The following is a 13661-nucleotide window of genomic DNA, read 5'->3' on the forward strand; positions in this document are numbered from 1 at the left end:
CAGAAACTTCTCTTGGTAACTATTTCTATAACACTTACTCCAAGCTACAAGAAAAATCTAACCCAATAACAAATTACAAACTCACCAGTAAGAAAACAGTTAAAGAACACATATCAACACAAGAGCTGTTTGAACAGCAGCATAAAAATGAATTTCACACAGCCTACAGCTCCTTTATGTGTCCAATTCTGCACAGAAACACTGCCTCATTCCCTGCAGGCCACAGACACACCTGTGCAGCAGAAAGCAAAGGGCTGAACTCACAAAACACAGAGCAGGGGATACCAACACTCCTAAAGCGCTTCTCTGTGGATTTGTGCTGATGGACACAGAGAACACCTCCCTCCAGAAGTCAGGACTGGCAGCTTTGTGGTCACCAGCTGCAGACAGCAAAGGTTGTAAGTTTTCTGAAACTGAGATGTCATTCAGTAGCTAGCAAACACTTCCTTGATTTGCTCATATGAGCCACTTCTAACTAATTGTAAATGCATCAAATGCAGTGTTGTTAGCTTAAGCCAAAACTAAACCAAAGAAACATCATTAGCAACAAAAAAGTTCCATGCAATACCTAAAAAACTTGCTGAAATGTGACAAGACCTTTTAAATAACGAGTTTATATATTCAGGCAACAAATAAGTGCAATCTATAAAAAGAGATTATCAGCTCACTACTTTTAAAAAAGCTACTAAACAACCTTAAGTTCTTTTTTTCCATATTATCTGTAGAAACTGCTCTTCAACAGTCTAAGGTTATCCAGGGGGGAAACAGCTCTTAGTACAATCACTTCAGAATTTATTCAACAAGAGCCTGACTACTTCAAAAATATTTAAGCTATATTTTGGATACAGCACTTATTGCTAACCAAGTTCCATTTAATGGTGCTTAGCAGAAAGACCATAAATGTAAAAGCCTTACTGAAAGATTTAGCACATTTTAACGTGGACCAGATGAAATAAAAAACGGGCTCACAAGCCAAGCAAGCAGCTCAGGCTGGATGTAAGGGAAAACCTCTTCCTCCCAGGGACAGGCAAGCAGCAGAACAAACAGGTTGCACAGTCTCTGTCCTGGAACAACCTGGTCTGACCTCAGAGCTGACCTCATGCTGAGCTGCAGGTTGGACTGGACTCATTCCCAGATTCCTTCCAAGTATCCTTCAACTATTCTACGATCCTTGATTGCCAAAACTGCTGATCAGTGCTGGTGTGGCAGGGGCTTGGTGCACTGCAAATGATCAATTTGTAATGCTCAGGAACTGAACAGAGAAGACAAGGACAGCAAGTAAGTGCCACAACACAGCAGGAAATTTGCAGGAGATCCTAGATCTCTGGAAAATGAGACTTCATTTTGAAAGTCAGAAAGTTAGGAACAAATACGCCTGTGTACATAAATAATGACATTTTGGGGGCTTGTCATTTTTTTAACCATGGAGTCAAAAAGCAAGGTGTCCTTTATCAGAAGAGATGATATCAAACTCATTACTCTAAAGGCAGATAGGAGAAACCCATTTCTTGTCATTTTAATCCCTACCACTTGTCCAGCATCTGTAGTGAGGCATAAAATCTGTTTCACATATATTTAACCTGTATGGAAATACACATATAATAAAATTTCTCCTTTCTAGTCTCCACTCTGCTCCATCCCTGTGTTCCTTTCCAGATTCCCTGGCTGTGTGCAGGATCTGCTGAAGGGATGATTCAGCACCAGCTAAAGCCCACATTTCTCTGCAGCATTGTGGTGGATCCCATACACCAAGCAAACCCTTGGCAGTAAAACTCACATGCATCCCTCTCCCTCTCTGTCTGCAGCTAGAGCAGAGTTCTACCCATGCCAGCACTTTGTGCCACAGGTTCTCTGCTCTCAACCTCCTCTGTATAATTTACACTTTGGATAAGGATTCATAGCTTACTCTAGCAATCTGTAACAGACACAGTAACAGCTACAACTAATACAACATGAAGATGAACATATTTAGACAAACACATTCAACTTTAACTAATCTGCAATGACACATAGAAATACAGATTCCAAATCAACAGCAGGTGAAAAATCCAGCTGGCAACTCTTTCTCCATTACTACCATTCTTAAAAATGATGCCTTGGAAACACTTCCACTTCAAAAAGCATCAGTAGGGAGTGCTGTGCTAACAGGGCTGTCCACGGCAGCAAAGTTCAAAGTCACATCACATTATGCCACTTTTGAGCTCTCACAAAGAAGATGGAAGGTTCTTCGCACATTCCAGTTTCACATCTGCCAGGATAAACATACTTATCGCTCTCACCCCTCCAAAATAATATGCAGCTAAATTTTAAGCTATTAGATGTCCCTTTGAACTGTCTGACAGTTACCAAATACAAAAATTCCTTTGGGGTAGCTTTCAAAGTTACCAGGAGCAGCTGGATAATAAAACCTATACCTAATGAGCTTTATTTCTAAAGCAAAGTAAGAGACTAAACTGAGCAGAGTCATTGATCAAGAGGAATCCTGTCTTCTAGATAAAGTACATTTTTAATTTGTCCTCAGATAGAAAATAAAACCCTAGAATTCGAGGTAGGTGTTATGGGCACATTAATCACCAAATTACATCTGACTTCACATGCCAGTGGTACCCATTTGATCAATAATTAGGAAGCATGGGCAAGATATAACTAACAAGTTGCACCAGACACCTTAAAGAGGGGTGGAAGTGAACTATATGAAATTTAAAAGTTCTCCACACCAGCCTTCAGAGGTCACTTAAAGCTTCCTACCAGAATGCAAAATGCCTGCTGCTGTCTGTAACTCATTTAAAAACCCCACAGGTGTATTTTGGTGAAAGAGTGGAGTCTTTGGCGTATTTTGTCTTCCATATAGACCCATTCCGTACTTTTTCAACATGGAGAAACAGGGCTTCTTGCATAGACCAGATTTTCTTACTGTACTGAGAGAACAGCTGAGGCAGAAGGTACAATTGGTTTCCTCCAGTTTTTTAGAGCTAATTACTCTGCAAGCTTCAATAATCCCAGTTGTACTTGGCAATATAAATTAAGATTGGATCCATACTTGATACATGGAGAATCTCTTAAAAGAACTTAACAATATGCAGCTGATCAATTATTTACAGGACGTTTTCAGATGTGACCAATGTTGAAGAGTCAAGCTACATGGAAATTCAAAGATGTTTAACTATTCTTAGCTATATTATTTCCTTTATGAAAAAATCAAGCTTGCCATTGATACTAGTATGAAAAAAACCCAATAGATTTTAGTAAGAATATTCTTCTTTTTTTGCATTAATTAGTTTGGGTATAATTAATGCTTTATGCCTATATTTTTAACTGGCTGCAAGATTAACTCAGCTTGTTGATTATACAGGAGAATTACTTAATTTTGTAGTGCACTTCTAGAACATTATTCATAAATAGAAGATAAAGGAAAACTAATTAGGTTTTAAAGGCCCAAAGCAGTTAAAATCATCCCATATGAGGATGGACTTCCAAGCTGTTGTGAAAAGCACATACAAAGCAACTGAAGAAGATTGGTATTTGTAGCAAGGAGAGCTGATTTCAGTCTGAGCCTGCAGGTGGACTAAAGTAAATATAAACCTGTGGTTGTTTCTTCATATCTGGGAAGAGCAGCTAAAACTATTTCACTAGAACATTACATAAAATATGAAATCTTTGCACTATCTTGGAACGAGAAAAAATTTACTGAATTATTATATGAAATTCTGATTATAATACTAAGCTATGACTGCACAAGCTACACAAGGAAAATGAGCCAAGTGCTTGTTTAAACATCAGCAATTCACTGGCCTGGGAAAAGGAGGAAAAAAACTAAGAAAATTGCAGAAGACTGTCATTGAAAAAACAGCTGAAGTAAAACTTTATGGTGCAGTTGATGATTTAGACTCACCACTGGATGCCCCCTCAGCAAGGCTGAGATGGCACTGCGCTGGGCAGGAGTGTCCCCTGGCAGCGGCAGCAGGGCTCTGCAGAGGGGCCAGGGCCAGCAGGGCGGAGAGCACTGAGGGGAGGACAGCCCCTGGGCCCCAGGCAGGAAGGGACCCGGGGCTGCTGCCGGACAGCTGCTGGACAGGAGCCAGCGGGCAAAGGCACCCGGCCTGTGCCAGCAGGGCAGTGGCTGTCCCCTGTGCTGTGGCAGCAGGAGCAGGGCAGTGACTGTCCCCTGTGCTGTGGCAGCAGGAGCAGGGCAGTGGCTGTCCCCTGTGCTGTGGCACCAGGAGCAGGGCAGTGGCTGTCCCCTGTGCTGTGGCAGCAGGAGCAGGGCAGTGACTGTCCCCTGTGCTGTGGCAGCAGGAGCAGGGCAGGGACTGTCCCCTGTGCTGTGGCAGCAGGAGCAGGGCAGGGACTGTCCCCTGAGCTGGGCACTCTCAGGCCACACCTCGAGGGCTCTGTCCAGCCCTGGGGCTCTCAGACAAGAAAGGCGCTGAGGGGCTGGAGGAGGCCAGGGAGGGAACAGAGCTGGGGAAGGGGCTCAGCCTGACGGGGAGTGGCCCAGGGGGGTGCTCAGCCGGGAGAAAAGAAGGCTCAGAAGGGATCTCCTTCCTCTACAACTGCCCAAGAGGAGAGTGTAGAGAGGATGCTGCTCTCTCAAGTAGCAAGAGATAAGCAGAAACAGTCTTAGGGCTTGTCCAGTCCTGGCACAGCCGCCCAGGGCACTGATGGAGTCACCACCCCTGGGGAGATTTCAAAGATGTCTGGATGTGGGGACATGGTTTAGTGGCAGACTTGGCATGGTTAGGTTTACAGCTGGACTCTTTCTTACGGATCTTTTCCAACCCAAACAAATCTCTAAGCCTGTGATGAAGCAATTCACATTCTCACACCTCCTTCCATGCCCCAAGAAAGCTCAAGACAGATGAGGCACAGACATGGAGGGGGTCGATGCCTATTTAAATACCAGCTGCTTTCTTCTCTGCTTGATAAATAATGTAAGAACATTGCCAACGACATCTATTCTTCTTTAATGTTCAAAAGCATGAAAAAGCTCAACTGTTCTGACTGCTTTTATTCTAGCTGCCCCAAACTTCATTTGAACACATAAAACAAGAACATACAGTTTGAGCGTCTTGCATTTTCTTCATCAAGGTCTGTCAAAAGATTTAGTATTATGTGTTTTCATCAATCCCAAATTCCAGCACACTTCTTGGAGATGTTCCCTGGCAGCACCTTCCTGAATAAGGACAGGTAGATTCATTGTTGTCCAAGATTAAGCACTTACATTTTCTATTTTGGGTTTGGTTGGGTTTTTTAACCCTTGTATTCATCTTATTCCCTTCGGAAGGTTCCTAATGATTTGTTATGTACCAGGTAAATGAAATTCAAACTCTTAAGTCATTAATGCAATCATGGCATTAAAAAAGACATTTGGGTCTCCTTCAGCAAAAATCACTGATGGGTTTCATTCCTGACTGTCTCGTATGTGCAGCCAAAATGGTAATAAAGATTTAACACCACTTTTGTCTCCCTTAGGAAACACTACTCTTGATTCCCTGGCATGCCTGTAGTCATATCCATCTGTTAGGATGGCTTCGTGCCCACTTAAAAACTGGCATGCCAATTTAATAAGGACATAGGTGTCATCTGAGCACAGATTTAGAACAAAGCCTTAAAAATAAAGCCAGTGAACAACATTCTTTCAATGAGGTGAGACTTCTGATGGCAGCCAGTGCTCAATTAAAAAGCATTGTGCTTCTTCACAAAGGACATCTGTTCACAACTGCAGCAATCTTCCTGTTAAAAGTCTACCCTCTTTGTTATTTGCAATTTAACCCTTTGCTTTACAGGGAAGCCCCGAGGTAAATGATTTTAAAATGGTCTATTTTCCATTCATTGTTAAATCTAGATTAGAATTACACAGCTTGGATAAGAGCCACAGAAAGGAAAGTCCCGTAGGTCACTTAGACATTGTAACAGCACTGCAAGATGCAGATCCTCTTTGTCTCCTGGACTCCAAGAGGAGCGCGAAGGAAGGAGCAGCCCAGGGATGCTGGGAGGCAGCTCAGTGCCAGCAGGTGAGGCAGGACACAGAGCAGGTGCAGCACCCACAGCCCTGCACACCCCTGCACAAGCCTCCAGCTCCCAGGGGTGTGTCCAGTGTCCCCCTTCCCGGGGCTGGGCGATGCCAGGGCAGGCAGAACTCCCAGCACAGCCCTGTGACAGCACTCAGCTCCTGGGGCCTTTTCCAGCTGGCAGCCACCTCAGTGTGCAGTCAGCAGCACAGCCCTGTCTGCACATCCTCTCTGGCACAGTCAGCTCTTTAACGTCCCTTCCAACCCAGGCCATCCATGATTCTGTGAATTTTGACCAATTCCAATTCTCACGTTTCCTCGTTTCATTTTACTGACATCCAATATCTGTCATTATCAACCGCTTTCATACGTTTTTTGATCTCTCTTTTCTGTTTGAAGTAGTTGTAAACCACATTTTACATATATATTTATAAGTTCATTATAAAAGCTAGTTCACTTAACTTGATCTCCCTTCACATAACAAGATTTTTTAAAAATGTAACTACAAAAATACCATAATAGGTCAAGTCAAACAAACAGTTATCAGTTGCAATATCAAGCATGTCTCCTACTAGTCCATAAATACAATAAAAGCTTTAATCTACATATGTTCATCACAAATGCAGATGAATACCTGCAGATATGTTAATGCCACACTCATCTATGTCAAAACATTGCAGCAGTAGAACTTGCAAAAGATAAATATTTGAAATATATGACTTGAAATGATGTTTTAGAGTTAATGTACTACTGAGAACCCCTCAGGAAAAAAAAAAAGCTAAATACAAAATTCAAGACTGAATCTACAGGATAGGCTGGGTTTCTACACAGAACCTTTTCAAAGGAATATATGAACAGTGACTAATTTCAATTTTTTTCCTAGTAGCTAAAAACAGCAGAGTCACATGCACTGACAATATCCAAGTATTTTTAAAATGTTGAGAAGTTGTGTTGAACACAAGGAAGTGAAAAAAATCACAGAAAACCCCCACAAAACCCCCAAAATTTAGGCTTAGGAACTCTTGTCAATAGGAACCAGATTGTAAGATATTTGTAATATTTTCATATTAGTGAAAATCAATATCTGTAACTCAATCCTGACCATAATAATTAAACTGAAAGATGCTTAATCAGAAATTACTCCTCCTTCTGCTATTTTTAAACCTTTTTCTTAATCCTGAAGGTAAAAACAATACACTGTATCAACATAAACAAGCAACAGTATTCAATTTGTGAAATGAAACTAAGTATTTCGCAGGTAAAACTCAGTAATATGCACCAGTGTTAGGAAGTCAGTGCAAATATGGGTGTGTGCAAGTACTTATCTTATTTAAGCAGTAATAGAACAGAAAGAGTTCTTCAGTGAGGAAAAAAACATCGCTACAGTCTCAGCATTTCTTCTGGCATCTGGCAAATTAACCCCTGGTGCTAACATATGTCTCTTGCTGCTGTTCTTCCAAAACCAGCAAGCGGTTTGCATATGCTGAACATGCAGCACCGTGTCTGGAGCCCCAGTGAGCCCAGAGCCTGCACCTCCAGCCCAGACACCAGCTCCATTCCCACCCTGCCAGGGACCATCTGTGCCCCACTTACAGCTCCTGTTCTTTGGGGACATCTCTGAGTTCTGCTGCAGCACAAACCCCTCACCAGGGCTGGGCCACAACCTCCAAAGCACCACGAGCAAAACATCCACAACTGATTGTGTCTTGAAGCGCTTTATACTCATTTCACACCAATAAAAACCACTTCTCTCAAGGCTGCTCCCTTACAGGTTTCAGCATAATGTCAGTAAAGATTCCAGGCCCGGCCTAGAATAAGCATCTAGCTCCAAATATTATAAACTCAGCAACACTAACTGCAATAAAACTCCACGTGATTTATGAACAGCTATATCTTAATTTGTTATTTTCTCAGAAACAGAAAGGTGGTGGGGGACTTTTGGCCATAAGTTTCCTAAAAATAAACAAATGAAACAGTAACTCCTGATAAGTAGTTTTACACCGAAATTAAGCAATACTAAGAAAACTTTTTCACAGCAGGGAGAGAATAATCCATTACATCCTACTAAACAGAGTGACAGATATGACAGGAGACAGTTTCTTACATCATAAAAGAGACTCTAAAATCCCATTAGAAGTGTTTATATGAGACGGGGCAATCATTTCTTTCACTCTGATATTTTAAAAAAATAAAATATCAAGTAATCTAAAAACCAAGTGTCAAAAATAAAGCAGATTTCTTGTCCTCTAATGAAAAAGAACCTAATACTTTCTAAAGACAAAACTGCATAAAAGTCTGCTCACACACCCTGGATATTTGTAAATGCTACAGTGAAAGTGCACAAGCAGTGGAAGGCATCCATCATCCTCCCCTCAGCCCCTCAAATACCTGCACCCCCATAACCTCTGCAAGCTGTGGTATAGTTACAGAGTGGGAACAAGAAATCAATGCCTCTACAAAAAATTGGCAATGTAATTTAAAGGCTTCTAAAAGTGCTTTAGTGCTGCAAGGCCTTTGAAGATCAATTACAGCAGAGGTGCACGGGACCATTTCCCATCTGATGAAAGCACTCCAAGAGTCTACAGTGGAAATTTTGGATGCCTGGGAATATATAGCAATAAATTCAGTTTGCCCTCAAGGTTTCCAACTTCAGGTTCGTGTGTAACTTATTTAATAAAGGAAAATTTCACTGGCTTTAAAAATTTTTTTTTTCAAAACACTTCCCCATATTTTCACAAGTCTGCTTCTTTAGAAAATGCTGTGAATATCAATGGGTCAAATAATACAAATGCCAGATATGCAATCCAATTGAATTATAAAGATAATACCTCTGGGAATGGATGTAAATTAATTGAACAACTGCAATGAACTACCTGTAAAGACACTAAAGTCTGGAGGAAAAATGGATAATCTGAAACATCCGCAAAATAATAGACTTCGCTCCAATTAGCAGTGTAGTTAAATATATTCCATATTCATGGCAGAAAAAATACTACCTGTTCTAGATAAATGTGAACTTTAGTTAATGATACTGTTGGCAATCTTACCTTAATTATCATGCTGCATCCTATTCTGAGATAGCCTACATGTGCTTTCATTCTTGTAAATGACCTTCCAGCTCATTGAGTGCAGTAATGAATCAGGCAGCATCTACACCCTGCACACACTTGCTTCTCTACCCAATTAATTGTAAAATCGATTGTATAATGTAGAGCAAAAAAAAAGCACCTTTAGAACTTTCTATTTTAAGCCACAGAAATGTAAATTAAAAAAAGATTTGTTTGCTATTTACCGTGCACAATATTACAACAGCACAGTACAGAAATGTTTTCATAACATTATAATATTATACAAGAATGTGTATAATAACAATGTAATAATATTACATTATATATATTATATGATAATATATGATACGCTTGATTGTGTATTGATCTTTTCACATCCTCCAGTGCCTGCATTTAAACATGTGGACTTCTCCCCCTATGATAATTACAATGTTAAGGTTGAAAACAAAACATAAATGCAAATAATAATTTTAAAAAATCATTTAGATAAAAAAAACACTCTGTAATTATTAAAAGGATGATTTCCTACTGACACGCAAAATGTTTAAGGGAATATTTTCTAGTTAGCAAAAAGATTCTCTTTTTAGTACTATCATAACATTCGTCATGATATTGCTAAAACAAAATGTCATGACAGCTAAAACAAATGGTACATTTTAGCTTTATTTTAAAATGGCAGTGGCTTGATTTCTCTATTTTGCACAAGTGCTTCTTTAAAACAAGACTTCTCTTGTTTTAAACTAATACATTTAAAAAAAATCAATCCATTTCCCCAGACTCCTCTAAAAAGAACACAGCTAAGTATAATTATATAATTATATACTAAGTATTATTATATGAAGTACCACAGTAAAAACCTTTTCAGGTGGATCTTGCACATGTAATTCTCACAAGCACATGAACAAGTAGCCAATTTTTACATATTACATAGTGGATACACTTTAACTGCGAATTACAGTGCAAGTTTGGTCACAATATCCAGATACACTGGATACAGGTGAAAAAACAGGGAAAATGAATCAAGTGTGTTATGCTGCCCTCGGTGCTCTCAGCTGCTTGGATCTGCTGTCAAGTGTCTGATGTTAGAAAAAAAAGAGGAGAAGTTTTGGGTAATACATTTTTTTCATCTACAAATTTAAGACTAAATGAATCCACTAACTACCTGTCGGGGAAAAATTAAAATGTATTAATTATCTGGTCAGGGCTATGCAAAACCCACCATTTATTTGTTTTATAAAAGGTCCCTTGACTTAGAAATCCTCCTAGCAAAATTTCTTATGCATTATTACCTAAAAAATACAGAAGCAGAAACCACGTCCTCTTTTTAGAATTCACAATGCATCCTGAGATAGACATATCCCATGATAGACCAGCTATTTATTTCAAGACATCAGACAAGCTGCATTTACAAGCAGCCAGCAATCTATTATTATTATTATTATTTATCTGCAGGTAGTGAAAGCTTTGCAGAGTATTTTGCATTTACAGATCTCAGCTAAAGGAAAGGCCTGATAAACACAGGAAACAAGCTCCACACTAAGCAGACTATAATGAAAGCTTCTTGAGAATCCAAAACCCACTCTTTTCTCTTCTGGAACACCCAGAGGGATGGAAGAAAGGAGCTGTAGGATGTACACTAGTGAATAGAACTGTGAAGCACACAGTTATTGTATGCTCAAACGTTTTCCTTCTGAATCTTTATTAGGGTTTATTCTTATATAAGCCTGGGATCTGCTGTCCTGACCATCAGCCCTGGTCTATGGACCAACAACAATTGTACTTCAGTGAGACAAGTGTCTTTAAAGAAAAACTACTGAATCAAAAAGAAGTTTATATCTTACACCTAATTTCTCAGTATTAAACACAGGGTAGCTGGCTGAACTCTAGCAAGATCAAGAGTTCAGGAGAATGCCTTATTTATACCCAAGAGTCTTTCACTCTTGTGAGAGGATATTTCCCATTCTGGTTTAAATTCTGCTCACCACAAGCACCACAGATAAAACCAAGTGTGGCACTCCTGATTTTAGAAGCAGCAGCCGTAAAGGCAGCTCATACTGCAATGATGTATCAGACTCTGCTTGTAAAACAGGAGTACACTCTACCAGAGTAAACTGTGAATGCAGGACTGGAACTGTTTGAAAATTAATTAGGATCTGCTCTTAACAGTTTGGAGCAGCATCTCTGCTGCAGCTACTTGTGTTTCATCAACCTAAAGCAAATGTGAATTTACACATATTTTTTAAAAATCACAGCTGATAACCATGAAACTATTAACAGAAAAATAGGTGAAAATATTACTTCATTTAATCTAAACAATAAAACCCCCAACATTATTTTCTTGACTTCTTTTTCCAGGAAATTGACAGTGCTCTTAAAACACAACAGACACAGCTAGTTATTGTTAAAGCTTACAATATACTATTCAGTCTCAATGGGATACAACACAGGTCTGAAAATAAAGTGTAATTTTTATCTGTCCTGGCTACTTAGGACTGCATCACTCTCCTGGCAACTCAGAATGAGGTGAGCAATGCAATCTTCTCTCAATCTACTCACACACAGCACTACTTGCAGCCCACTGTTGTACTGTCAAGTTCCTGGAATCATAATCTCTAAGTTGTCAGAAACTGGAACTCATCTGAGTATCCATGTGCCTTTCAGGTTCTGAAGGTTATCTACACAGCAAAAAGGTGAGAGAAAGAAGCAACAAGAGAGGAGTTGGAACACTTGACACTGAGGTGAAACTAATCATGTAGAACTTGGCTGCTCTGATAGGATTCCTTCAGCAAAAATTCACTTCTTGTGATAATATGAAGACAAACTGAGCACAATGGTGATAAAGGAGTTTCAGTATCATTAACACTCCTGAGAGCTGAGAAAGACACTGAGTTCTGATAGAGGTTGAGAAGCACCGTAATTCCTGCAAGTGGAAATGCTGCATTGCAGTTGAGTAGATTTCAACAAAATCAGAATTTTTTTTTGTCCTCTTCCCAGGCAGAGGCCTTATACATCTGTGTTCACAGGGTTTCACTTCATGTTCTTATTCCATTATAGACCTTAAAATGGGTTGAAAGGATATATAGCTCACCCACCTAACCACTTGAACATTAAAAAACCACACAAAGCTGTTCCTCTGAGCCCCACCTGTTCCTTGCTCTAGGCCTGCAATCACACTTTGCACAGCTCTTGCCATCCTGTGGAAAGAGATGAATCCCCTCCAGAGCTCAGGCTTCTGGCATTCACACTCTTTCAGTACTTGTTTCACTCCATTTCAAACGTGAATTGCCCAACACATAAGTCCCTTAAAATTTTCACACATTTATCTGAAGCCTTAGAGGCATTTTGCATTTACCTTGTTTCTTAAAAAGGTTGCTGCGTACAATTTCCTTCATGGACTGCACTTTCTGCTTCTGTAGTTTCACTGGTGGAATGCAAGTGTAAAATTCATACAGTAGTTGGCTGCATGAAAAGGAAGAATGTCATAAATACCACACAGATGAAATCATCAGGTGTTAATAAGGACCAAGAGCAAAAGATCACATATTTCTAAACATTTATCACATTTTAAGACTCGCATTTATACATATATCATGGATATAGACAAGAGAGCAGTAACAAATGTATCCAGGGACCCACCACCTTCATCAGTAGGAACTGCTGTAGCTTTGTGGACCTAAACTGAGCTACAAGAATTAATTGCTGACAACTGGGAAATGTTCAAGAGTGACTCACCTCAGTAACTTGGCATCAAAAACTGTTTCAACATCGTGAAGAACTGATGGTATGTACTTCAAGGCAGCGACCTGCATTGACACACGGATCACGTTAGTCCTGTGTTTATACATGTCCATGAACAGCACAGAGCACATCACTGAGACACACACAGACAAAACAAACCCATAAAGTCAGACTTCTTTCCCCAGAATGATATTTTACACCACATTTGAATAAATTTCGTCACAGAGTTGCGTATGCTGAGGATATGCAGAAGAACTTAACTACCATAACTCCAAGTGGATCTGGCTCACTTTGCCAACCAGTGAAAGGGCCCAGGCTCTGTAGATTATCTCCTTGCAGACCACTAAAAATGTCATTGTGATACAAATGAGTAAACCAAGCCCTGATGAAAGCAGGAGCTGTACCAGTTCCACCCCAGAAATGCGCCATGCAGGAGGCAGAAGTCAGGGGAGCAGCCAGGGGGGCAGTCACCCGCCCACCCCGATGCCACCCTTTCTAGAAGAGATGAAAAGGGGTGTCATGTCCCTAACCAACCATCTGCAGCCAAGCTGTGGCATGGTTTATCAATTCCTGAGCTATGTTTTGACAGCACAGTGGGATAACAAACCTTACCCTGACAAGGCTAAGAGACAAGTTACTATTCTTACATGGACAAGAGAACTTCAGCAGGCAATTTCAGGCTCAAAATCACCACTGACACTTCAGGCTAATCCGCATAAAAACTAACTTGAGTACTTGACTTCATTGTGCAGCTTTAGGTATAAATTCCTACTAATATTTTGCCAAAAACTTAATTACAGTGATGTAATGTTTTCTATTACTGATCTATCTGATAGAAGCCTAT

The 13661-nt window shown here is 40.1% G+C and overlaps 1 protein-coding gene across 1 annotated transcript in view; it reads right to left on the reverse strand.

Annotated features, from left to right (window-relative positions):
- The window catches only part of DOCK2 (dedicator of cytokinesis 2), a gene marked incomplete at its 5' end in the record, with an annotated part of 150790 nt that overhangs the window by 104069 nt on the left and 33060 nt on the right, over positions 1-13661 (reverse strand). Inside the window, 2 exons of the mRNA XM_066328940.1 lie at positions 12432-12538; positions 12812-12882. Of these exons, the coding sequence (XP_066185037.1) occupies positions 12432-12538; positions 12812-12882 (178 nt within the window). The remainder of the gene's footprint in view (positions 1-12431; positions 12539-12811; positions 12883-13661) is intronic.

The sequence above is a fragment of the Sylvia atricapilla genome, chromosome 14 (genome assembly GCF_009819655.1).
Source record: "Sylvia atricapilla isolate bSylAtr1 chromosome 14, bSylAtr1.pri, whole genome shotgun sequence".
NCBI lineage: Eukaryota > Metazoa > Chordata > Aves > Passeriformes > Sylviidae > Sylvia > Sylvia atricapilla.